We start from the raw sequence: 26,327 nt of genomic DNA, 5'->3' as shown, positions 1-26,327 counted from the left end.
CTTTATTTCGCTTACAAATTTCTAATTTGTCATTATCATTTCAAAAATTAAATCAATGGTAAATGCCATCCATTCAATTTTTACATTCCAAAAGGGGTCAAAAGCTCAAACATTCACTCATTATTCTCTAAAGCAGTTTTGGCCAATTTCATGGTATAGAAATAACCTCATAAAAGAAAACAAGTGTTTCTATGCTCCCCTTTGATATATGGCATATTCTGGAAATGGATCAATTAAAAAAGATCATTTTCTATTAAGCAGTTGTGTCATCACGATAATCATCATCCCTGCTATTATTTCACTGAATGATTTTCAGTTACTCAGAAAAACGCATTTGTACAATTCTGGAGGTACTTTTTAACGTGGGAAAGAATTATTTTGAAAACCCAAGGCCAGATTTCTAAAAACCCAAAGTCAGTACATGAAAACAGATGTCATTTCAGAAACCCCAGTGGAAGATGATGAAGGGCTTTACTTACGTTTCAAAACAACGATCCACGTTGTCAGACATCAAAAGCAGCATACATAGCTGTTCAAGGGCTATTAGTTGCATGTCCCTTTCATCTCCCTGCCCCATCTGTAGCCATTCCAACAATGTATCCGGGTCCACATCTGCCATGGTTTTTAAAAGCCTCTTTGCTTAAATTAAAAAGTAAAGGGGAAAAAAAAGTCCTTAAAATGCCCAAGCCAGATCAGGGAGCATCAAAAATAAACAGCTACAATCAAATTTTTGACGTCTTGTCCTAGAAATTAAAAAAAAAACCATCAGTGTTATATACAATAAACCATTTTTTTTCTAATACTGTTTTCCTTTTCATTCACATTCAGTATTCCTTACTACACTAAATAAAAACCAGTTGTACCAGAGAACATAAGCTGATTAAGTTGCTGCCTAACCAGAAAGCTTCTTTTGTCAAGAGACAGTAAAACAAGCTTCAGATGCTACAAATTGCTATCACCAGGGACTCCAGGCCAAAAAAAGGCAAAACAACTTTCCTTTTTCCCCCCCTGGCACACTCAGTTTTTTTTTAAATGATCCATAAAAGATCATCGGATTCTATTTCCTGTAATCACCTCACATTTCAGAAAATGTTGGTATTTAAGTGTACAAGTGCCTTCCCTCACTTACAGCAAGATTTAAAGACTAACAGGGACTCTGGAGAAGTTTTCAAGAGTTAAAAAAAGTACAAAGGAAAGTCACCAAAATACGGGGATGGATAAAGGCAGGTGAAACCATTCACAGAATTGATCCGTCCGCCCCCTCCGACGCGGCCAAGGGGAAGAAGGGGCAGGGGCGGGCAGGGGCTGGCAGGGAGGGTGGAGGGCAGGGCGGCGAGGCGGCCCGCGCCGATGTGCGGTGGCGGGCACAGCGGGGCCCTCCTGCCCGCGTAGGCCGGGGGGCAACGACATGTGCCTGTGCGCGCCCCCGGGGGCGGGGCGGGGGGTCAAGGGCCCCCCCACATCCGACCCTCCGCTCCGGCCTGGGTCGCCCGCCCTCCCCGCCCCCACCCCCTCGGCTCCTCCGCCTGCGGCTCCCCGCTTTTAAGCGGGGTCCCCGGTCCTCTGGGAGGGGAGCGGCACCCCGGGAGGGCACACGCCCCCTGGCACGGGCGGGGGGGGGAGCCGAGCCTGTGCCAGGGCCAGCGGGCCCCCCCCCCCCCGCCCGGGGCCCGGCCGCGGAACAAAGGGCGGAGGCGAGGGCGCTCGTCGGCCCCGGGCCCCCGGCCGCCCCGGGGCTGCGGCCCCCGCCCGGCGCGGCCCGGGCCTCCCCGGCTCCCGCTCCCGGCCGCCCCGTACCAGGCCGCGGGCGGAGCCAGGCCGGGCGGCGGTCCTCGAGTTGGCGGGCAGCCGCAGGCCGCGCAGGTCGGGCCGGGCAGGCGCCGCAGGAAAGGCCCCGCCCTCCGCGCCTCGCTTCCTCCGGAGGGGGCTCGGTGACGGCGGAAGCGGCGGCGCAGCCCGGCGGGTCCGTGCCCGCGGCACGCGGCTCCTCGGCTCACAGGCCCGCGCAGGGGCGGCGGCGGCGGCGGCGGCGGGGGGGGCCCGCGTCCATGCTGGGGGGCGCCGAGGGGCGGGGGCGGGGGCGCCGGGCCAGGAAGCCGCCGGAGAGCGAGCGGCGAGCGACGGCCGGACGCGCCGACCCAGCGGAGGCGGAGCCGCCTCGGAGGCGGCCGGGCGGCGGCGACTCCCGCGGGCGGCCACCTGGGGCGCTCCGGAGCGGAGCGCGCCCGCCGCGCGCCGCGGCTTCCGCCAAGCAGAGCCGCGAGCGGCCGCGGCCGGCGGCGGCGCCCGTGTCCGCGCCCGTGTCCGTGTCGGTGTCCGCGCCCGCGTCCGTGTTCGTGTCGGTGTCCGCGCCCGCGCCCGTGTCCGCGCCCGCGCCCGTGTCCGTGCCCGCGTCGGTGTCCGTGTCCGTGTCGGTGTCCGTGTCCGCCCCCGCGCCCGTGTCGGTGTCGGTGTCGGTGTCCGCGCCCGCGCCCGCGCCCGTGTCCGCGCCCGCGTCCGTGTCCGTGTCCGCGCCCGCGCCCGCGTCGGTGTCCGCGCCCGTGTCCGTGTCCGCTCCCGTGTGCGCCCGCGTCGGTGCCCGCTCCCGTGTCCGTGTCCGTGCCCGCTCCCGTGTCCGTGTCCGCGCTCCCCTGCCGCCCCCGGAGCCCCCGCCGGCCCTTGCCCCCGGGCTCGCTCTTCTCCGGACACAAATGGCCGGCCTCCGCGGCCAGAACCGAAAGTGGCTTTGAAAAAGAAACCAGCCAGGCAGCCTCGAAAAGTGCTATTCAGACATTTAAGAAAGCAAACTTTAGGGGCGGCCAGGCGGGTAGAGCGCCGGACTCGGGAGGACCCGAGTTCAAATCCGTCTCAGACGCTTAATAATGACCCCATTGCCTTGCAAATACTAGAAAAAGCAAACTTTACATGACTGATTCCTTCGGTTGCAAAACGAATCCCCTTTTTTCTCCTTTATCGATGGGTGTACACGTGTACATGGAAAAGTCCGTTGATTTTGGTGTTTTTTTAACGAGAAACAAAAATGGGAAGCCTCCCTCAGCCGCTTCCCCACGCCTGGTCCTCTCCCTTTCCCTCACAGAAAGCTCAGCTCTTTTTCCCTCCTTAGAAGCCGACAGTTTTTTCCCCCCAGCGTATTTTCCTCCCAAAAAGCGGTCCCCTGTCTGGGCCAGAACCTGTTTTTCTGAATGGCAAAGGGGAAAGAGAAGCCGCTCCGCGTTTTCCTCCTTGCTCCTGTGTACACACACACACAGACACACACACACACACACATACACACACATACATATAAACACACAGACACACACACACACACACACAGTCCGGATCAAGCCCGAAAATCTCACCCAACTGGATCTGCAGTCCCTGTGTCCTGGCCAGCCCTCCTCCTCCTCCCAGCCTTGAGCAGCAAAGGAGATCCAAGTCCAAATTATGGGAATAAAGGAATTATGTTTTTCAGAAGCTTTTTGCTTTATTCTCATAAAAAGAATAAAAGAAGAGCTACCTACTCAAAAGGAATTTGATGTACTTTGGGACATTCCAATCCAGGTTGTGTAAAGATGCCTTCCTTTAATTTAGATTTTGCAAGGAAATGGGGTTAAGTGGCTTGCCCAAGGCCACACAGCTAGGTAATTATTAAGTGTCTGAGGTCAGATTTGAACTCAAGGACTCCTGACTCCAAGGCCAGTACTCTATCCACTGTGCCACCTAGCCACCCCCTTTAATTTAAAGGACAGAATAAAATGTGATTTACACATTCAATTTGGATCAATGTATACCATGGAAACAATCTAAAGACTGGCAAATTGCCTTCTGTGGGGGGGGGGGGGGGGAGTAAGATTGGGAGGGAATTGTAAAACTCAAAATCTTAAAGGAAAAAAAAATGTGATTTACATTCCCCCCCCCCCCCCATGGGATCTTAGGTCTGTAGGAGCTCCTGATCCAGACCCATCCAACTGAAGTGAAGCTCCAAGGTAGAATGATTTCATTTTTTTTCCCTTCCTAACCCTAGCACTTATCACAATGCCTTTCACATCCAGTATAATTCACTGAGTTTGAAATTAAGCGCTAATCCCTCTGCTCTCTGCTTCTTAGATTGCTGCAACTGTTTACCAACTTTTAAATGAGGAAACAGCCAAAGTCAACAGTCCAACAGAGTCAACAGTCAAAGATCCTAATTTATGATAGCTACATAGATACCTTTCCCAAAAAAGATATAACATTTCCTTGACTAATTAGGATGGCACCCAGGAGATCAAGTGAAAGGGATTAGATTCAACCATAGTAACAACCATAATACAAGCAGATTATCATTAGAATGAGATTAGTTGTATACCATGGAAACAATGTAAAGACTCACAGACTGCCTTCTGTGGGGGGTGGGAGGAGGGAAGTGAGAATGGGTGGAAATTGTAATAAATTTTTTTAAAAATTAGATTAGCATCCACTGTCCAATACCCAGAAAGGCTTCATGGATGAGATAGGCCTTGAAGGATGGCTAGAATTTTAATAGACTATGGGAAAAACTTGAAGACATGAAAATAGGAGTTATCTTGGGATGTTACAGGGAGGTTGGGAGACTCAAGTGACATAATAGATGCAAAGCACTTGCAAAAGAGTTATATAAAATGTCTATTATTATTATTAATTATTATTATTATTATTTCCCCAGACATCCAGGCTGGTGATGACTTCACTCCCTGAGCTTTCTACTACGTTCCTGCTGAGTTCAAGCAATGCTTATATGGAAATACACTGGTATGCTGGCTAATATTTAACAAAGGAGGACAGTGAAACACATACACACTATATGCAAACACCATAGATATTTATAAACTCTATATGTACATATATACATATATAAAATATATAACTATATATAAATATAAAAATTTAAAACTCTATATATGCACTTTAAGTTTAACAATCAACAAAGCAGCAAATCAAGTCCAGATTTGGAACAATCACTGATTTCTGAGGTAGAAATACCTATACACACAATTTAACAATGGGATTTTTTTTAACAATGGGAGATTACAGTAATAAGATAAATCTAACATATTAGAGAATCCTGAGATGTAAGGTAAGAGTAAAACTGGGTTAAGGGACTTAAAAGCCGAATAGAAGTATTCAAACTTGAAGGAGTTAATAGGACAGAACATTAGGATCTTCAACACAGAGGGACAAGATAAAGAAACAATTTGGACAGACATCAACTAATGATCTGTTGAAAAGAATACTCCAATAAGATAATGGGAGATAACAGGTAGTGGAGAGGAGAATTGAATATGTGGGTGAAACAGTTAGAAATCAAATATTATTTCAGGTTGAGTGTGGGAGAATGAATGAAGCATTTAACAGGAAAAAAAAAGAAAAATTAGAAAAGGAAGTTTATATAATCATTGCATAAATGCTGGAGGTTTTACAGAAAATTATAGTTGCTAAACTGATCTTTTTTTTTTGGCCCTCTGGAATCACTCATTTAAGCACTCATCTAAATAGCCTAAGCAAGTTTACTTTTTAAGTATCTGAGGAAAACTACTAAACACCACCATTGAATGAAATGTGTTGTTCTATCCAAACTGTCAGAAACAGTTTTGCATCCATGATTTAATACATTAGTACTAGTACTGACCTGGAGTCAGTTTTCTATATTGGATTTCTCAAGCTCAGCTAATAATCCCTGGGCTAATCAGCACATTTGATTTTTCCTCTAGGATATCCCATATTACATGAGAAAAACCCATTGTAGGTTTTCCCCTAAAACTTTATATAATAAAGACAGTGAAATGTTTTACTTTCAAACTAGTGGATTCCTTCTGTCACTAAACATCCTTCTATGGACCTTTAGTAATGGAAGAGATTAAGAAGAAATATCCTTGCATAGAGATTAACTCTAAAAGTTACAGAATAAAGCAATTTCAAAAAAGAATCCAGTGGGGGGGGTGTTAATATAATCCTGTGATGCCTCAAAGCAAAAGCCTTAAAATTGGTGTGAGGAAAAGGAAATATTATTTAGCAAGATGGGTGTCGACCAAGAAAAATTGAACTGCAAAAACATCTGTCAGAATATACTTTTTCAAAAAATGTACAGCTTTTTATAGGAAAAGGGAAAGAAGGAAAGGGAAAACAAGTGAAAGGATAAGTTTTAACTCCTTGGCAGCACTTGTCTAACATAAGAACTGCCAGTAGCAAACATTTATTTAGTACTAATTAAAAAAAGATACCCTTTTGTGGGAAAATACCAACTCAGATAAGTCTCAGTTTCTGTCATTATATGGAAATCCCAATCTTACATTTTTCTCAATAGAGAGACATAATTATGTTTCACTTAATTATATGTATAATGTCTCATGTTATCTACTTTGAATATATTTGGTGTTTAGTTTTCTATGTAGATGTTGTTATTTCCTCAGTAGAATGTAAGCTTCTTGGAGGCAAGGATTATCTTTTCATTTTCTTTTTTTTTTTTTTTGCCACAATTCCTAACGGTATTTTGTACACAATAAATGCTTTATAAATGTTTTATGAATTGAATTGAAAATACTTCCGTACTAGGGGCAGCTAGGTGGTGGAGTGGATAAAGCACCGGCCTTGGAGTTAGGAGTACCTGGGTTCAAATCTGTTCTCAGACACTTAATAATTACCTAGCTGTGTGGCCTTGGGCAAGCCACTTAAACCTATTTGCTTTGCAAAAACCTAAAAAAAACAAACACAAAAGAAAATACTTATGTACTCAAGGATCTGATATTTTGGTTATCAAGGACACACTCTCTCCACCAAAGCAGATTGTAATAACTTCATATCTCATAGAAATTATTCTTAAGGTTCTACCACTAGGAAAAAGAAAGTTATTGCACAGTGGCCAACTTTTTGACAATGAGCTTCTCCAGATTTACCTAGACTAGTCCTTGGATCAGTAAATGGTCTTTCACTATTTTTAGCAGAATGCAAGACTGTACTTAACCAATTCCTGCCAGAATTCACACTTTACTGACAGGGGTGGAACCCAGCATCACCACATGCCACTAATGAGGCATCAAAGTAGGACTTTCATGAAGGATGGAAAGGTGCTAGTTCTCAGTATTTGGAATTTAAATTGATGGTGTCTGTGAGCTTATAACCTAAGATACCACTGATATAGGTAGGCATAAGAAAGGTATACAAAACCACAACTATTAGGCTATTTTTATACAGTTTCAGTAATGCAGCATCTGAAAGATAATGTGAAAAAGGAAAGAATTGAGGATTGGGCATCATCACCTAGCAAAGTGTTTAATACCACATCACCCTCTATTTAAAAAGTATACCTGGAATGAGAGGATGAAAGAATCGTAAGTGGGCCTTATAGAGTTTCAGAGATCCCTTCTAGAATTTCTCTTCCAAATTTTTTTTGCCTGAAATGCCACAGAACTAGGAGACAAGTCAGTACCTAAATTTCTTCTATTATTCCTTGTGGATAAATTTTTTTTTAAATTATCTTCAATATGCTAGTTTTATGGTTAATAAATAATCTAGACAGACACTCTTTTCTCTAAACTGTAAGGGATCTTTATCATCTCTTAATAGTAGCTACTTCCCTGATTGTTGTGAGGATCAAAATGGGATAATATATATTAAACATTTAGCATAATTCCTGGCCAGTTAAACTCAAACAATAACAATAGGACCCAAGTCAAGCTCCACCTGGTCATTGTTTGGGTCCTGATTGGATCAGATTGATTGTAAATAGCAGCTGATTCTTCTTTTGGCCAGAAATCCTAAGGGTCTTTCCCTTCCAGATTTATTTATTTATTTGTTTGTTTTTTGACTAGGTTAAAGAGGCCATTTTTTGCCTCATCTCTAACCTAACCTTAATCACTGAATGGTTATTGCCCCAATCAAACTGAGATTTGTTAAAGAGCTTAGTTTAGAAAGGCCAAGGTCTCCACAGCATGGGAGGCCATCTCTAAATCATCCTGATTCATATTTGGCCACTAGACCTAGATGACTCCAAAGAAGTGGGTGATTATGGTGACTTTGCACAGCACCCCCTCACTTAAATCAGTTTTCTTGCATGTCATGACATCACCTTCCTGATGTCATGGTCCTCTTGGAGAAGGAAGGACAAACAACGACAACAGTTTCCTGCTACAGAATATGTGCTATATAAATGCTAGATATTATTATTTTTATCAGGAACTGAAAATAGTACAAATCAACCTGTTTGACTGACTTAGAAAATCATAGGCTAACTTGGGAAATCATAGGCTTTTTCAACAAACCAAGAATGTATTGTGATAATTGTAATGTCCTGTAATAAATGTAATAAAAGCTAAATTCATATTCCCTCTTCCCAGTTCAGCTCTCAGAGATCTGTATTACTCTAGAAGAGACCATTTGTCCTAGAATAGGAGGATCAGTGGCAGTTACAAAGAGTAACAGACAGGCTTCACTTTGGGTCAGAAAGACCTGAGTTCAAATTCTACCTCAAAAACTCACAAGTTGTACATCCTCAGCAAGTCATTTAATCGATTCCAGCCCCAGTTCCCTCCTTTGTAAAATGGAGATAAAAATATCATCTACCTCAGAGGGTTGTTGTAAAGATCAATGAGATAACATATATAAAGTGCTTTGCAAATCTTAACCTTAAAAATATAATAGCTTTTATATACTAGCTATTTTTATCACAAATGTCTATCAATCAAACCCAGAATCCTTCCAACCAGAGACAGGTGAAGATCATAACATTTCTTTCTGTTCATATTCAAATTCCTGATTTGAACCTCATAGCCTTTGCTTTAAAATCCCAGTTTAGCACAAATCCAAAACTGTGGAATTTTCATCTGCTACTGCCTTGGGTTTTTTTTCCCCCATGCTATTATCCTGGGCAATTGGTCTAAGAGAGAGACTTTTGATTCCAGTCAAAAAAAAAAATTAAGTTTCTATTCATGGCTTTTTGCCCACTCACTCATTTGTATGTTCTAAATTAAGATTTAGAACTCTAGGCTTCAATTGCCCCGTCCATGAAACAAACAAGATGAAAGCATTCACCACAGAAGTGTCGCTTCCCCAAAAACAATCTTTGGCTGAAAGACTCAAATATTAACACTTCCATTGGATATGCTTGTCACAAATGATTTCTTCTGCTGTAACTGCAGCCAATAAGCCAATTTCCAGAAGAAAGGCAAATATAACCATTATGGTCACATAAATTAGACTCCCTAACATCAAACACAAAAATCTCCCACTCATCCTGACCTCCCACTTAGAATTCCCTTACCAAAGTTTGTTGAATTCAATTGAATGCATCCCTTGGAGAAAAAGAAGAACATATACCCCACATTTCTATAGAAATTTGAGTTGTAGTTCTCACTACAAGCAATAAAATGCTACTGCCTTCCTATTTTCAGAAAATTTCACAGATTCATCTTCATTTTTCCATAGTATAAAACAAATTTCATCATATAGTGAGTTCTTAATAAGTGTTTTTTTTCATTTATTCATTCAAATGGTTTATCATTAGGTGCTTTTAGGAATCTAACTCAATATGGAGATCAGAAAGAATACTGAGGTGTATTCAGAGTAGAACTAACATTCTGTCTCCAATTTCTTATTTCCCTACTTGTGAAACCTTTCTTCTTGTGTTTTCTGACCAAGAAAACAATCATTTTAGAGGTAACATGAAGTCTAATATTGGTTTTAAAAGAACAGACACCCCAGTTTTCAATACTCAGCCCTCTTTAACAACCATTTAGGTTATTTCCCCTGCCCCTAATTCTTTTGAAAAACATGAAGTAACAAAGTAGGGAGAAAGGGCCTCTCTTAACCTCACCTAGGAAAATGACCTAGAGGCCAACGAAATAAATTGTCATCATGGTCCACTTGCTTCATGATTTAAGATTGTAGCTTAAAGAACTGTTATTCCTAATAATACAATTCAGCTCAGGGCACTGATGATTCATTAATCAATCAGAGGATGAACTTTGGCCCTTCACTCCTCCCTCAAAGTGAATGACACTCAACCACATTCAGGTTTTGCAAGTGATTCTGGATTTGTCATTGGAAGAACTGTAGGAAGTTGGTGAGCAGCAAGGAAGGTCACCTGTGAGGTTTAATTCAGTCTTGAATCTAAAGGCCTCATTCTAGGGAACTTCATTTGCTCTTTTTTCCTTTAACTTAAAAAAAAATGAATAGAATTGCTGGATTATAACTTCAGTAACCATTGCTTATCTCACTCATCTTCCTTTTGCCCTGCAAAGTATGAACTGCCTTTGCTAGTTTTCCTTTTATTTGAAAAACAAATTCTCACTGGACCCAAAGCACCTGATAATAACCACAGGAAGGTATAACATTTTTTCCATGTTTTTCTCTTTTGTCTACAGGAACCTGATTCCAAGTGAATGTTTTATGTTTTCCTTACAGCACCTCCCTTTCCTTTAATTTAATAATCTAGGTTCCTTAATTACCTATAGTTTTCACATTAATAGTCTTATAATCCTGTGTCCTTAATGAAGAAGGGGAATTTTCGAATAACAAATTTAATAGTATATGTGAAATATCCCAAAGGCTTTTTTTTTGGCGGGGGGGTTGCAAGGCAAATGGAGTTAAGTGGCTTGGCCAAGGCCACACAGCTAGGTAATTATTAAGTGTCTGAGACCAGATTTGAACTCAGGTACTCCTGACTCCAGGGCCCGTGCTTTATCCACTGTGCCACCTAGCCATCCCTCCCAAAGGCTTTTTAAAAAAACTGGCCAAAAATATTTTTTTTCTTAAAAAAAATTGGGATCTCAGTTCCTCCAGGAAAAAAAAAACACAGAACCTTTCTTTATGGGTTAGTTTCTTTTGGCCAAGCATATGCTTTATTATAACATTTATGAGATTGTAATAGAATGTTCATTTATGGGAAGATCTCTTTTTCCATGACTGACTTCACATGGCACTTCACTTTAGAGATGGTGGGGAAAATTTTCCCAGGATAGAGATTCACTTGTTATTAATGGAATACAGTTTATTAAACTTTTTTTCATTAAGTTTATTGAAGTGCTGATTATTTTGTCTATCCTAGTTCTTAAGTATTTTCTCTAGTGAAAAAAAAAGTCTTTAAAGGAATAGGTTTATTTTCCCCAATTAATTGGTTTCCATGTTTTCAGTTTCTCCACAATAGAGATTAAAATATGGATTTGGACCCCCATTTGTTCTTCACTCCTTTCACAGAGATCCTCTGTCCCACCCCCACTCTTGGCCAGGTTATACAACACAAGGAGGCCAGGAACACAATGTCAACTACTGATGTTTCTAAAAGTAAGGAGTAGTGTTTACACTCTTGGCTACCGAAATAGAGAGGAAGGCCGGAGTCAAATGTAAAACCTGGTGTTGCTCATTCCCTGGCAAATATGTTGTGCAATATGTTTCATTGGGCAATGTGTGAAAGGTTGCCTAACACACATAACCCTGATGTTATGATTACTCATCTTACTGACTCAATATGACGGAGATACTGTAGGTCGTTGAGAATCAAAGTGCAAGCTGCTCAAGGACAACAGCCAAAAACAGGGAAAACCCACCGAAAACTGTTGGCAAACAGTTAGGTACCACCACAAAACTCTCTTTGAGGAACTCTGGCAGCAAGACAAGATGACTGAGGGACTTCTGAAAGTAAAATGTGATTTCTTGATGTTTTAGTATTTGCCATGAAACTTTTCCACTAAGAAACATTCCATTAGAAATTACAAGGCAGTTTGATTTCTTATTAGGTTATTTGCAATAACATAGGTAAAACAAAATTAACTGTTGTTGCCTTGTTCTGGGGAAAAATGATCACCAGGGAGGCTCTCAGTATTTAACTTGCTGGCTGGATTTGGTTCAATTTACCGTACATTAAGCATCTGCTCTGTTGAGGTATCCTGAGATTTGGCCATTCAAAGATAGGGAAGAAATGATTTTTGCCCTCAAAGAGCTTAGGTCCTTCTTGCAGGATACAATTAGCTACACAATTACATAAATATAAGAAAATTTGAAAAGGGAGAACACACTAATTAGAAAAAAATTTCCTCAAAGTTTTACCAATCACCTTTCACACACATATGTATATAAACTTAGAGAGACATATGTGTAGATGCATGTGCATATGTATGTGTATAAATAAATAAATATGTGTAGTGTGTGTAATATTTGCGCCTCACATTTCTGAAAGGAAGGTGCTACTATTATCTCCTTTTTTACAGACAAGGAAACTGAGGCCTAGAGAGGTGAATGAGTGGCATGCACAGATCACATAATTGGTAAGTGTCAAAAGTAGAATTTGAGCATAAATCTCCCCTGATTTCAAATACTTTGCTATTTCTACTACTCTGCCTGCATAACAACCGGAGAAATTAGGGAAAAACTTTCATCAAAGTTCAAAAAGGAACATAAACAATATGGGCTATTTTGTTACTAGCATATCAATTTTTAAAAATCACCTCAAAAATATGTAACAACTTCAAATTTTATTATAGAAACGTTTTCTGTCTTTGTATATTGTATTCTTTTTTGTTGTCAATTCACAATACAAATAAAACTTAAATCGTACCCCCTCAGCAATTATCGTATTTCCCCATATATCTGATGTTCCCAAGTATAAGATGCACCTTAATTTGGGGGCCCAAAATTTGAAAGAAAATGTATTACATAAAGTGATTGCACTAGTTTTATTCATCATAAAATTCATACAACTCATCACTGTCCAAACTCCCATTTAGGGGTGGCTGGGTGGCGCAGTGGATAGAGCACAGGCCTTGGAGTCAGGAGTACCTGAGTTCAAATCCATCCTCAAACACTTAATAATTATCTAGCTGTGTGGCCTTGAGCAAGCCACTTAACTCCATTGCCTTGAAAAAACCTAAAAAAAAACTCCCATCCATTAACTCATCCTCATCTATGTTTGATGATGTGAATCCCTGTCTTAGGAGAGACTCTGATTCCTCTCCTGCATGTGCTCTGGTCTGTGGTGGACCACAAGTTTTCCCTGGGCAAGCCCAGTGCATGGACCTTTGAAATTCCCCTGGTTCACTGAAAGTCCATCTTTTTCCCTGGAAGAGGACATTCAGCCTTGCTGGGTAGTTGATTCTTGGCTGCATTCTAAGCTCTTTTGCCTTCCAGTATATTGTATTCCAAGCCCTACAAGCTTCCAATGTAGTTGCTGCTAAGTCCTGACTGTGTCCTTCTGGCTGCTTGTAATATTTTCTCTTTGACTTGGGAGTTCTGGAACTTGGCTATAATATTCCTAGGGGTTGGTTTTTTGGGATCTCTTTCTTGGGGGGATCAGTGGATTCTCTCCATTTCTATTTTGCCTTCTGCTTCTAGGATATCAGGGCAATTTTCCTGTAGTAATTCTTTGAAAATGATGTCAAGGCTCTTTTCCTGATCATGACTTTCAGGTATTCCAGTAATTTTTAAATTATCTTTCCTAAGTCTGTTTTCCATATCAGTTGTTTTTTCAATGAGATATTTCACATTTTCTTCTAATTTTTCATTTTTTTGGTTTTGAAGTATTGATTCCTGATTTCTGGTAAATTCATCAATCTCCCTGAATTCTATTCTTTGTCTGAAGGATTTGTTCTCCTCAAAGAGTTTTCTTATCTCTTTTTCCATCTGGCCAATTTTGCTTTTTAAAGCATTCTTCTCCTCAATAACTTTTTGAACTGTTTTATCCATTTGACCTAAGCTGGTTTTTAGCATGCTATTTTCTTCAGCATTTTTTTGGATTTCCTTGACTAAGCTGCTGACTTCATTTTCATGTTTTTCCTGCATCTCTCTCCTTTCTTTTCCCAGTTTTTCTTCTAACTCACTCATTTGATTTTCAAAGTCTTTTTTGAGCTCTGTCATAGCCTGAGCCCAATTTCTGTTTTTCTTGGAGTCTTTAGATGCAGGAGTTTGTGCTTCCTCATCTTCAGACAGAGTATTTTGATCCTTCTTGGGCTCATTTGCAAAATATTTCTCAATGATGTTCCTCTTATTTCTTTGCTTGCTCATTTTCCCAGCCTGGACCTGGTTTTGGGGTGCTTCCTGAGCTTTTGGGACACTCCCACAAGGGTCTCAGTGTGTGAGGCTCTGTCCTCCCTCCTGGTCTGTGGATGACCATATGCACCCCTCTCTGTCACAGGGCTGAGGTGTGGGGGGGCCTGCTGTTCTATTGGGGGGGGGGGGCCTAGACTGCGATCAGTGTCTGAATGTGTTCAGAGCCCCAGAGTCCTGTTCCAGGGGCAGAGGACAGAGCTCTGCAGTCTCTCTCTTCACTCCCCTCCCTAGGTTCAATGGGCTCATGCCCTGGGGGCTCCTGCTTACTGGCTCTGTTCTTACCTGCTTCTGTTCCTGCTCCCTGTGTGCCCTGAGGGCTGGGCTCCACGTGCTCACTCTGGCAGAGGTCCCCGAGCTGTTCCCCCACTTTGTGCCCAGTGCTCCCCGGGGTGTAACTCAGGAGGCTCCCCCGCTGCTGTGAGCCGTGGCTCCTAGCTCCCTGGGGCTGCCTCCAGGAGGCTGAAGTTCTTTCTCTCTGCCGGGGAGCAGAGCTTTTCTGCTCTTTTCCAGGTTACCTTGAGTAGGAGAACTGCCTCCCTGGGTCCCTTTGTGGGTTCTGTCTCTTGAAAGTTTAGTTAGAGTCCTTAGCTTATGAGTTTTATGAGAGAGCGCCTAAGACACGATCCTTTCTTGTTGCCATCTAGTCTAACTTGTATGAGGGTTCACCACTCCTCCCTATCACCATATTCAGTCCTGCTTAAGCATGGTGGTGATGATGATGATGATGATGATGATGATGATGATGATGATGATGTTTGTGCTTCGTTCTTGGAGAAGACTGCAACCTCAGGGAGGTGATGCCATGACAAGCTCAGGAATTGGATTTGAGTGAGGGGGAAGAAGCTGTGCTAAGTTATCTGCCTTACTTTACCCTTCAGAATCATCTGGGTCTAGTGGCCCAGGTCTACTGGGAATGGCCATGAAGTCAAGGCAGCTGGGGTTAAGTGACTTGCCCAAGGTCACACAGCTAGTAAGCAGCAAGTGTCTGGATTTGAACTCAGGTCCTCCTGACTCCAGGGCTGTTGCTCTATCTGTTGCACCACAAACATATAGACATACATACATGCTCTCTCTCTCTCTCTCTCTCTCTCTCTCTCTCTCTCTATATATATATATATATATATATATATATATATATGTATACATATTTAATTGTTAACAAATTGTCTTCCACATTAAGATGTAGGCTTTCAGGGCCTAAACTTTTCTTTGCCCTTGTGCATGGCAAAATAAATGCTTAATAAATGCATGCTGATGTGATTGACAAGGTTATAGTAGTTACACTCACCTAGTTCATTTAGTACCACTATGAATAAGGCAACATGCTTTGCTCTAAGGATTGAAGGACCAAAAGAAAAATAGCATATTATTTCTGGGAAGATACAATATGCAAACAAATAAGGAAATATTTAATTGCTGGAGAAGGAGAGAAAGTGTACTAATATCAAAAAGATCAGGAAAGATTTCACTAAAAAACAAGTTTTGAAAGAGAAGAGTGACTGGAGAGCTATCTTCAAAGTCAGAAAATGGATTTAATCCCATCTTAGATTTAGACTGATTGCATGGCCCTGGGCAAGTCACTTAACTTCCAAGTATTCTAGCCAGCTATATGAGATTTAAATTTCAGGGAAAGTACCAGCTGTACCCTGATAACAGGAGTTACCTCAATTGAAAGTTCCCTAGACTAAGGAAACCCTAAGTTTTGTCTTATCCTATGATTGAAAGAGAAATGAATAAGAACAATTGACTCAATTCTCAAGTAATATATATTTCTATATATGGAATTGAAGACCTTAGTGCTTGGAGTGACTTTCTCCACAAAGCCTCCATGGATTGCTTAGAAAAGATCCTATCATCCCCCTCTTCCTTCCCCATATTTTATCAAAAGGCCAATATGAAACTCCCACTGTTATTTTACCTGATCCCCTCAATTATAAATGTACCTTTGCATCTTTGTCCTTAACCCATTGGTGATGGAAAAGAGGAAAAACCCTTTCCCTCACTAAAAAATTGGCATTTCTTTTCACAGAACAAATTAATGTCTCCTTGTGTCATTGCTTCCTTGCCAAAATAGTCACCTTCCTTTGGACAGTTTACTTCTAATTTCTTCTCTTCCTGATTCTTTCACACAACTGCCAAATTGATTTTCGTTGCAGATGGCATGATGGTATACCTAGAGAACTCAAGAAAATCATCTAAAAATTTCCTTGAAACAATTAACAAATTCAGCAAATAACAGGATATAAAATAAACCCACATAAATCATTAACATTTTTGTATATGTGCAATAAATCCCAAAAGCAAGAGATAGAAAGAGAAATTCCATTTACAATAACTATAGATGGAATGGCTAGGTGGCCCAGTGGATAAAGCGCTGGTCCTGGAGTCAGGAGTACCTGGGTTCAAATCCAGTCTCAGACACTTAATAATAAACTAGCTGTGTGGCCTTGGGCAAGCCACTTAACCCCATTTGCCTTGCAAAAACCTAAAAAAAAATGGTATAGGGTAAGGGAGGTGGAGAGTCTCCCTAGACTTGGGAGGGGGGAAGGGGAGATTTTTTTTTTTAACTGACTCTTTTTTTCTAACTATCCCTATATCCAACTCTGTTGGGTCCCTTGGGGTCATACCTTCTCTGTCTCTCCAAGAGATTGTTTTGAGCTGAGTCCTCTTCCTTTTCCCTGTGTTGATTGATTCTAACTTGTAAATAAAGAAAATAATAAGGGGCAGCTAGATGACAGAATGTATAGAGCACTGGCCCTGGAGTCAGGAGGATCTGAGTTCCAATCCAGCCTCAGACACTTAATAATTACCTAGATGTGTGATCTTGGGCAAGTCACAATCCCATTGCCTTGCAAAAAAAAAAATGAAAGAAAGAAAATAATATTTAAGTTAAAAAAAAGTTGCTATTATTATTATTCCTTGTTTTACAAATGAGGAAACAAACACAAAGAGGTGACTTGTCTGGGATCTTACAGCAAACAAAACCTCTAGGAAAGGCTATGAATTTAGTTTTTCCTGACTCAATCCTTCACTCTATCCACTGAACCATGTCTTATGTGAAAGGAGAAGGTTATAAGGACAACCAAAGGAATAATTTTGCTTCTCTTTCTAAGAGAATTCATTTTCCATCCTCAACCCCAATATAGTAGCCCTGTTTAATGGATTTTGCTCCTTCACTCAAGAAAATACATTTATTTTCACTAAAAGTATTGACATTTCTTTCTTTCCTAGTGTTTTATTGAGATGTCACCAGAAGACTGACCTTCATTCAGCCTTATCACACCCCAAGGAATCAATTAGTTCAGAATTAATCATCCCATTTTGCAGATGAAGACACTAAGACATTTAAAAACTTAGTTCATGATGTGTCAATGAAGGAAGCCATAATAAAAGAATGGTATGCAGGTCAATAAAGCCTTTTAGATGAAAGACTGGCAATCTCCCAAAGCTGGAATAATAAGTCTTAATTTAGTTACTTCCTGCTATGTATGAAAGGCAGCCCTGGGTATTTTGGTTAGAATATTGGCCTCAGGAGACAGAAAGACCTAGATGCAAGTTCCATTTCTGAAACATGCTGGCTGAATTATTGTGGCCACTTAATTTATTTTTTTTACTTATTATTTTTATTTTTTTTTTGGATTTTTGCAAGACGGTGGAGTAAAGTGACTTGCCCAAGGTCACATAGCTTAGTAAATATTAAGTGTCTGCTTTGAACTCAAATCTTCCTGACTCCAAAACCAGTGCACTGTCCACTGTGCCACCTAGTTACCCCTGTGGTCACTTAATTTCTCAATGCTCTCGACAATTCTTAAGAATTGTGAGTTGCCAATGAGATTCTACACTAAAGAAGTCACAGCTCCAGTCCCTATTCTTGCTCCAGCATATGACAAGACTCTCATTCTATAGAAGGGATGTGTAAAGAAGATAGGGAAGGAATAAATGGGACCATGGAATTAGAAATGGAAAGGATCTCAGGGACCATTTAGCCCAACCACCTCATTTTACAGATGAGAAAACAGAAGATCAGGAGGTTTTAAGTGACTCGTCCAAAGGGACACCAATTCTAAGTAATAGAGGTACAATCTGACCTTGTTTTCTAACACTTCAAATCCAAAATGGTCATGAAAAAAGATGATAGGGAAAGGAGCACAAAGTGCAATGCTTACCATACATTTTTCCAGCTATCTTTGTCCTCTCTGGTATATATTGCCAACTGCCATAGATGTCTATATTTTAGAAGTTTACCACTATTCAGATGAGAAACAAGGGTTCCCACCAAACTGACCAGTCTCACCTTAGTAAGAGTTGGGGAGAGGGGGATAGGGAAGGTCAATAATAGAAATCTTACTCAAGACAAGGAAAAAATTATATGATATTAAAGGTTGAAAATGAGAAGGTGAAGTAGGATTAGAAGAAATTTATCAGAATTATTTTGAAAGAGACAGGGAAAAAAAAATATTCTTTAAGTTCGCCATCAGTTAATAGCAGAACTACCCTCCTGGAAACTGAACTAGATTGAAATTGAAAATAACTCTAAATGTGTGAAGGAATTCCTTTCTTTAACTTGATCCAGCTCCATGCTCATGAGAATATCAAGGTTTCTATTCTTGTTCCCTATTTTTTTCCCTCTATAGATACTGTATTATGAGAAACAGTATGCCAGAATGGTTAGAAGTCATTCTGGAAGCCAGGAAGAACTGGGTTCAGATCCTGCTTCTGATATATAACTGACTATGTGACCAGGAGCAAGTCATTTAATGTCCCAGGGCTCTAAACACCAATCTATGATTATATACCAACCTGCTTTAGGAAAAGCCATTTCCTTATCTAGGAAATCACAGGTCATCCCCATTGTTTTCTATAGACTTGTCAAAATTCAAAAGTATTAGTGCTAATAGTTACTTAGGGACAACATGGGAAAGTCTAAAAATTAACATACAAAAAATTTTAGAAAATTTTAAAAAATAAAATTCATCTCATGGAAAATAAAAATGGGAAAGCATACAGTTCATTCTGTCTCTTGGAGATAACAGAGGCAGCAAAACATCTTATCCTTTTAATGGTATATATCAAGGACTGCCCTTTTGTAATAATAAAAATCAGAAAATAATCAGGACAAAATAATACACAGTATTTGTATTCTCAAGTCTATTAGTTAACTATAGTAAGAACCCATACAGAGATTCCCTTTACTTTATACCCTCCATCAATCAACAAATAACAAAAACCAGCACTTATAAAGTGTTTTAAGGTTAGCAAAGCACTTTACTTTTACTTTCATCTTTGTAGTAGCACTGGAAAGTAAGTGCTATTGTTATCTTCATTTTACAGATGTTGAAACTGAGGCAGACAGAAGTTAAGTGACTTGCCCAGGGTCACATAACCAGTATCTGAAGCAGGGTTTGAACTTAAATCTTCCCACTACAAGACTAGCACTCCATTCATTGGGACATAATACAGTTGATGTCAACTAAGAGTTCTTAAATGCCTGCTATGTGTAGACATGGTGCTGTGAACTATGAGTTGGAACTTCTGTTTAAGAGAGCTTTGGTTTATGTCCAGACCACCTAAGATGGAAGCATCCACACAAAAGATGTCAGATGCCTTCTGGAAAAAGGCATTCTGCATCATCCTACTGTGTGAGTGGGAACAGCCTTTTTTTAATTGTCTGTATAGACAGAACTGACTAAATCTTTAAGTTCACCCACTGAGGCACAGTTGCTCTCTATTTCTAATAGTATCCAGGGGTGAAGGTCTCATTCATTCACATCAGGGACAGTCCCCTCCCTCTTATCCTGTGACCCTGAGAAACAGACTTGGAGCTTGGGGGGTTATTTCATTTTTCCTTTTAGGTTTCAGGACCAGGGACTAAGGTTATTGATCTGAGAGTTTGAACCACAGGGATCATGAAGCTAGAGATTCCAGAATAAATGCAGCCACCCACCCAGCAGAGAAGCATTGAAAAATTAGAGTCCTTGAGCCCAGACATTGACCTTGAAATTTAGTGGAACTAACAGTATGTAGTAATTGACGTAAAATGTCCAAGTTGGTATAAGGTTCTGAAGTTTTGAGGAAAAGGATTGTATGTTAAGCATTTATCTCACTTTGTAATAAATAGTGCTTTATAAAAGTTATTGTCTGTTAAGTCAAATGGAACTAGGATGCTGGGATCCCTAAAACTGAGGAAACACAATTGATGGGTACTTGAGTCAATGGCAGAGAGAAGAAACATCCATCCTAAGAGTACCTACTACCTAGTACTTTAAGGGACTGAAAAATCCTAGGGGAGAAGTGAAATGTAATGCATCTGGCCTTCAGGCATAGGAGTTGGGAGTCAGGTAATCGCTGGTACATCTGGATCCTCAAAACGTTTTAAGAAGATAAGAACACAAAGAATAAATATTTGAGTTGGACAATACTTGCTATAAGGTGGTTTCAAGAAATCAAGAAAAAAGAAACATCCATACTTTTTCTGTTGAAAAGCATATAATAGATCATTGCTTCAATGAGCTTATAATTTAGTAGGTAAATACATGAAAAGTTAAAAAACAAGAGTTGACTAATAACAACAAAAATTAACTTAATTGTAAAGAACTCATCCAAATTATTGCCTAAATCTTTTGTCTTTGACCCAGATTAGGAAATTTAGCTTCAAGGAAGGCACACACACATTTACATATGCATGTATGTGTGTATATGGGTATAGTTATGTTTATGTATGTATTAAATATGTTTACATATATTACTTATAAATATAATACATATTTACATATTAAAATTAGAGAATGCTTGCCCAAATCTTCAGCCCATTAAGTTAGAAGCCTAACTTTATGGTCAATAGAATATTTACCCAACTCAATTCTATTGCTTAACCAGACTACACTACCTAGATTAACATGTATATAGCTAATGCTCTTGGATTTTGCTCACTGAAACTATGATTATTTTTAAAAAACATATAGAAGGCACAAGTAGCAATTTAATTATCTGGGATAGGTGAGGTCAGGAAGATATTTCCCTTCCCAAAAGTTAGATCCACAAAGAAAGATCTTAGTCTTGTTTGATTTTAAAACAGTTGTGTCCTTGGGGAAACTGATGAAACAAATAGAGGCAGACTGACCAATTGCTTTCTCACTGCAGTGTCTGTAGGTGATTGATTCAACTAATTTATTAAGGACCTACTATGTATCAGATGATTAAAATATATAAAATAACATATAATTATTGTGGAGAGTTTAATAACAGGGGAAAAGACCTCTTGTAGAAATTGTATTTAAACTCAGTCTTGAAGGACTGACAAAAAGGTGAAATGATTATAGTACAGTCAAGGGGTACAACCTATACAAAGTTTTGGAGACAGGTGGAACATTTTATATAAGAGGCATCAGACAGGCTGATTTGGTTAAAAAGCACACAGAAGTGGGACAGTTAGGTGGCACAGTGGATAGAGTACCAGTCTTGGAGTCAGGAGTCCCTGAGTTCAAATCCTGCCTCAGATACTTAATAATTAGCTGTGTGGCCTTGGGCAAGTCATTTAACCCCATTTGCCTTGCAAAAACCTAAAAAAAAAACTAGACAGAGGGGCAGAGAGGTAGAGAGGGAGAGGGAAAGGGAACATGTCATCACCTGGAAAGATCTATTGGAGTCAGACTGTGAAGGGATATAAAAGCTGGCAAAGAGGTATTTTGTCCTTAAGTTAATAGGGGCAACTGGGTGGTGGAATGGAAAGAGTACTAGGACTTGAATTCAAATCCAAACTCAGACACTTGAGACTTACTAGCTGTGTGATCTTGGACAAGTCATTTGACCCTGATTTCCTTTCATCTAGAACCATCTCCAGTTGTCCTGATTCATATCTGGCCACTGGACCCAGATGTCTCTGGAGGAGAAAGTGAGGCTGGTGACTTAGCACAGCACCTCCTCACTCAAATCCAATTCATGTGCTTGTCGTGGCATCACCTCCCTGATGTCATGGTCTTCCTCGAGAACAAAGGACCAACAACAAAACAACAGGGAGCAACTATCTTATTTTCCCTTCTTTCCCCAAGTGAATAGTCAAGTAAAGCAAATTTCAAACCCTTGTAACACATAGGTATAGTCAAGTAAAGCAAATTTCCAAATTTCCATATTAGCCATGTCCTGAAATGTTTGCTTCATTTTCCATGATGATCCCTTCTCTAGCAGGAGTTGGATAGTTTGCTTTATGAGGGAATAAATTCTTATCAAATGTAATGGGAAATTATAAAGGAAAAATTAGTTGAATATAATTATATAAAACCCAACTCCTCTTGAACCACACACACACACAAAAAGAACATCTAGAATAAGAAGAAGAAAACAAATTAGGAGAAATATCCTTGCATCAGAAACTTCTGGATCAAATCTGACATACAGTGAAACTGATACAATTTTATCAGAATAAAGTATTTCTCCAATTGACAAATGATCAAATGATGTTGTTGTTCAGTTATTCAGTTTCTTAATGATCACTGGCAGGCCAGGCCCTTCTGTCCTCCATTATCTCCCAGTATAGTATCTGTTGATACACCGGGGTTTTCTTGGCAAAGATACTAGCATAGTTTGCCATTTCCTTCTTCCTTTTGTCAAAATTCTGCACAATGAGATGTCTCATAGTTTCATTGAGCTATACAATCTCCTCTTCCATAAGAAAGGGGTGATCCATTAGGGAGGGCCAAAGGAAATTCTCAGAAGAAATAAATAATCAAGAGCTCAGCCAAAAATGCTCAAGATCTTTAATAATAAAAAAATGAAAATTAAAACATTTGTAATTCTACTCAACCCTCATCAAATTAAAGATGATAAAATTTAATGCTGATGTAAATGTGGTAAAAATAATAACAACAAAAACCAGATATGTTGTTATATTGCTAGTGGAATTATGAATTTATCTAACCTTTTTGAAAAAGAAATGTTGAATTATGCAATGAAAAAATACAAAAATGTATATATTCAGTGATCTCACTACTAGAACTATAATACCACAAGGATGATATGAACTGAGGAAAAATACCTATCTATACAAAAATATTCTTAGTAGTACTATTTATAATAACAAAAAACTAGAAACAGGCAGATATTGTTTCAGAATAACTAGAAATAATGAAATATGAATACAATGGAATATTATTTAAGATAAGAATGATTGATATGACACATTCAAAGAAACAGGAAAACTTATTTAATGTGATAAACAGCAAAGAAAGCAGAAGCTAAGAATAATGTACACATTGGACATTGTACACATTGGACATTGTAAATTGTATACGATGTACACAATATTAAAAACAACAATGGAAAATTTATAGTTCATTTGGACATTATCAAGTTCTAAATAATTGATTTATGCTAAACAAATTCATAGTTATAAGACCAATATGTCAACAAAAATGCCAAAATATTATTTCATCTGTATGTTTTTCTTACGGATGTTTTATTTTCACTTCCTTTTTCAAGTATAGGTTTTCAAATATATGATAAAGAACATGAAAAAAATGTTAAAAATAAAGGGAAATCAATTAACAAAAGAGAAGATATTATATAAATGATTAATATGTATATAATTTCTTTTAATTATCTGATGTTAACTCTACCTTAAAAGATATGTATGAAAAAAAGAAAAAAGAAATTAAAAAATAAAAAATAAAAGATGTATATGACCTTATAATAGGTGTGCCTTCAATGATTTGACCATTTTGATCAGCAAAATGGTCCCAACCATTTTACAACAAATATTCAATTAAAATCTACTCATAACTACCGAATAACTAAACAAAATAGATTTTTCCTGTGTTGATCCTTCTTTGATGTTTGTCTTTAGTTCTCAAAGAAAACCATGACATCAGGGAGGTGATGCCATGACATGCAAGGGAGTTGGATTTAAAAGAAGGGGTGCTATGTAGTCATCAGCCTCACTTTCTCCTCCAGGCCATCTGGGTCCAGTAGCTATGTAAGGATTAGGATGACTGAAGATGGCCTGGATGTAATGGCAGACCTTGGCATTTTAAGGCTACTCTTTCCCAGGTCACAGCTTGATTGAGATGAGACCCTTCCGGTGACTAAGGTTAAGCAAGATAGAGTTGAGGAAAAGAGACCAAGAATGACTGCTCCTCCCCACCCATCCTACCCCCAAAATGAAGTTGAAGGGGTAAGACTGGCAGACTTTCTCAGTGATTAAGGCAGGTATGAAAGAAAAGAAACCCTCTTTTGCCTAGTCCAAAGGAAGAGGAAAAAAATCAATCTATCAGAGTAAGACTCAGTATTTCTGGCCCAAAACAGAAATGATTGCAATTTACATTCATTTTTGAACTAATCAGAACCCAAATGTCCAAGAGGATTTAGCCTAAGACCCATTGTTAGCAAATCCAGGAGAACCAGAGTGATTCTGAAAATGAAATCTTTTTTCTTTATTTTTTATTTTTTCCAATTATGTGCAAAGGTAGTTTTCAACATTCAATTTTTTGTAAGGTTTTGAGTTCCTCCCTTTCTTCCCTCCCCCCCTCCCCTTGACAGTGAGCAATAGGTATGTACAACTATGTTAAATATATTTCCATATCAGTCATGTTGTGAAAGAAAAAAAGCAGAAAAGAGAAAAATATGAAAAAGAAAAATAAAAAACAACAAATTTTTTAAAATTGAAAATAGTATGCTTTGATCTGCATTCAGACTCCATAGTTCTTTCTCTGGATGTGGATGGCATTTCCATCACAAGTCTTTCAGAATTTTCTTTGCATTGTACTGCTGAGAAGAATTAAGTTTATCATAGTTGATCATCACATAATGTAGCTGTTAATGTAAACTATGTTTTCCTAGTTCTGCTCACTTCACTCAGTATCAGTTCATGCAAATCTCTCCAGGCTTTTCTGAAGTCTGCCCACTCATGATTTCTTAAAGAACAATAGTATTTCATCATCATATAACATAATTTGTTCAGTCATTCCCTACTTAATGGGAATCCTCTAAATTTCCAATTCTTTGCTACCACAAAAAGAGCCACTATAAATATTTTTGTATATGTGGGTCTTTTCCCTTTTTTATGATCTTTTTGGGATACAGACCTAGTAGTCTTCTGGATCAAAGGGAATGCATAGTATTATTGCCCTTTGAACATAGCTTCAAATTACTCTCCAGAAAAGTTGGATCAGTTCACAACTCTATAAATAGTGCAATAGCTTTCCCAAATCCCCTCCAACATTAATAATTTTCTTTTTTTTTTTTGTCATATTGACCAATCTGATAAGTGTGATGTGCTACCTTGGAGTTGTTTTAATTTGCATTTCTGATGAAAGAATCATTTCCAAATTCCAAGAAATCTTACCAGGCTTTTAGGCAGAGCACCACGGGTACAGGAAGAAAGAAAAGAAAAAGGACGGAAGGAGGAAGAGAGGGAAAGAAGGAAGGAAGGAAGGAAGGAGGAGGGAGGAAGGAAGGAGAAGGAAGGATGGGAGGAAGAAAAGGAGGAAGGAAGGAAGGAAGGAAGGAAGGAAGGAAGGAAGGAAGGAAGGAAGGAAGGAAGGAAGCAGTTGTGTAGCCCAACTTGCCAGCAATATGATATGCAAGTAAATTGGATTTAAATGAGGGTTGCTGTGCAAAGTCACCAGTCTCAACTTTCTATCCCGAATCACCTAGGTCCAGTGACCAGATATGGAGCAGGAAGATGGAAGATGACATTCAATTATACCCTTACTATCCAGACTTCATCTCAATTAGGAAATTACCACAGGAAGTTACCAACATTACCAACTTGTCAATAGGACATTGATGTCATCATTTCTACCAGGTGTACCACTATTCACTCACCTTCCATGTTTTCATATTTGCTTATAATTGTGCATGTCATATTCCCTCAAATAGACTATAATCTCCTTAAGGTCAAACACAGTTTAATTTTTGCCTTTGTAACCCCAGTCCTTAGCATAGAAAGTATTTAATAAATGTTGAAATTAAATGATATTTTTATGAGTTGAATTTGTTTTCTAACATGGATTTATATGGTAAGAAAGTGACAGTTTTAAATTTTGAGAAGTGGGAGATTTGAACTCAAGAAACATTTCGATTTTTTTTTTGCAAGGCAAATGGGGTTAAGTGGCTTGCCCAAGGCCACACAGCTAGGTCATTATTAAGTGTCTGAGGTCGGATTTGGACTCAAGTACTCCTGACTCCAGGGCTGGTGCTTTATCCACTGCTCCACCTAGCCGCCCCCTCAAGAAACATTTGATGGGTAGCTGAGTGGCCCAGAACTTTCCTGCTCTCAAATTCAATTCATGTGCTTGTCA

At 39.6% G+C, this 26,327-nt stretch overlaps 1 protein-coding gene and 1 long non-coding RNA gene across 10 annotated transcripts in view; one reads left to right on the top strand and one right to left on the bottom strand.

Annotated features, from left to right (window-relative positions):
• HECTD1 (HECT domain E3 ubiquitin protein ligase 1) overlaps positions 1-1,881 on the bottom strand; it is a 113,866-nt gene extending 111,985 nt beyond the window's left edge. For 4 of the 7 annotated variants that reach the window (XM_074235370.1, XM_074235372.1, XM_074235373.1 and 1 more), the window contains exon 1: positions 480-1,190. In XM_074235370.1, coding sequence (XP_074091471.1) covers positions 480-619 — 140 coding nt within the window. In that variant the 5' untranslated portion in view covers positions 620-1,190. The other 3 variants (XM_074235367.1, XM_074235369.1, XM_074235368.1) reach the window with 3 other exon arrangements.
• Positions 1,882-2,645: 764 nt separating this feature from the next.
• Positions 2,646-25,968, top strand: LOC141522191 (uncharacterized). Of its 3 annotated transcripts, none has more exons than XR_012478155.1 (5): positions 2,646-3,543; positions 3,918-3,968; positions 4,667-4,752; positions 12,201-12,257; positions 25,681-25,968. It is a non-coding gene; the product is annotated as an uncharacterized LOC141522191 (long non-coding RNA). The 3 variants fall into 3 exon arrangements; XR_012478154.1 differs by lacking the exon at positions 25,681-25,968 and adding an exon at positions 21,863-22,086; XR_012478156.1 differs by lacking the exons at positions 3,918-3,968; positions 25,681-25,968 and adding an exon at positions 21,863-22,086.
• The last annotated feature ends 359 nt before the right edge of the window (positions 25,969-26,327 follow it).

Source organism: Macrotis lagotis, chromosome 4, assembly GCF_037893015.1.
Source record: "Macrotis lagotis isolate mMagLag1 chromosome 4, bilby.v1.9.chrom.fasta, whole genome shotgun sequence".
Lineage (NCBI taxonomy): Eukaryota > Metazoa > Chordata > Mammalia > Peramelemorphia > Peramelidae > Macrotis > Macrotis lagotis.
Note: the sequence above shows the minus strand (reverse complement) of the source record. Positions and strands in the feature narration are given on the sequence as shown.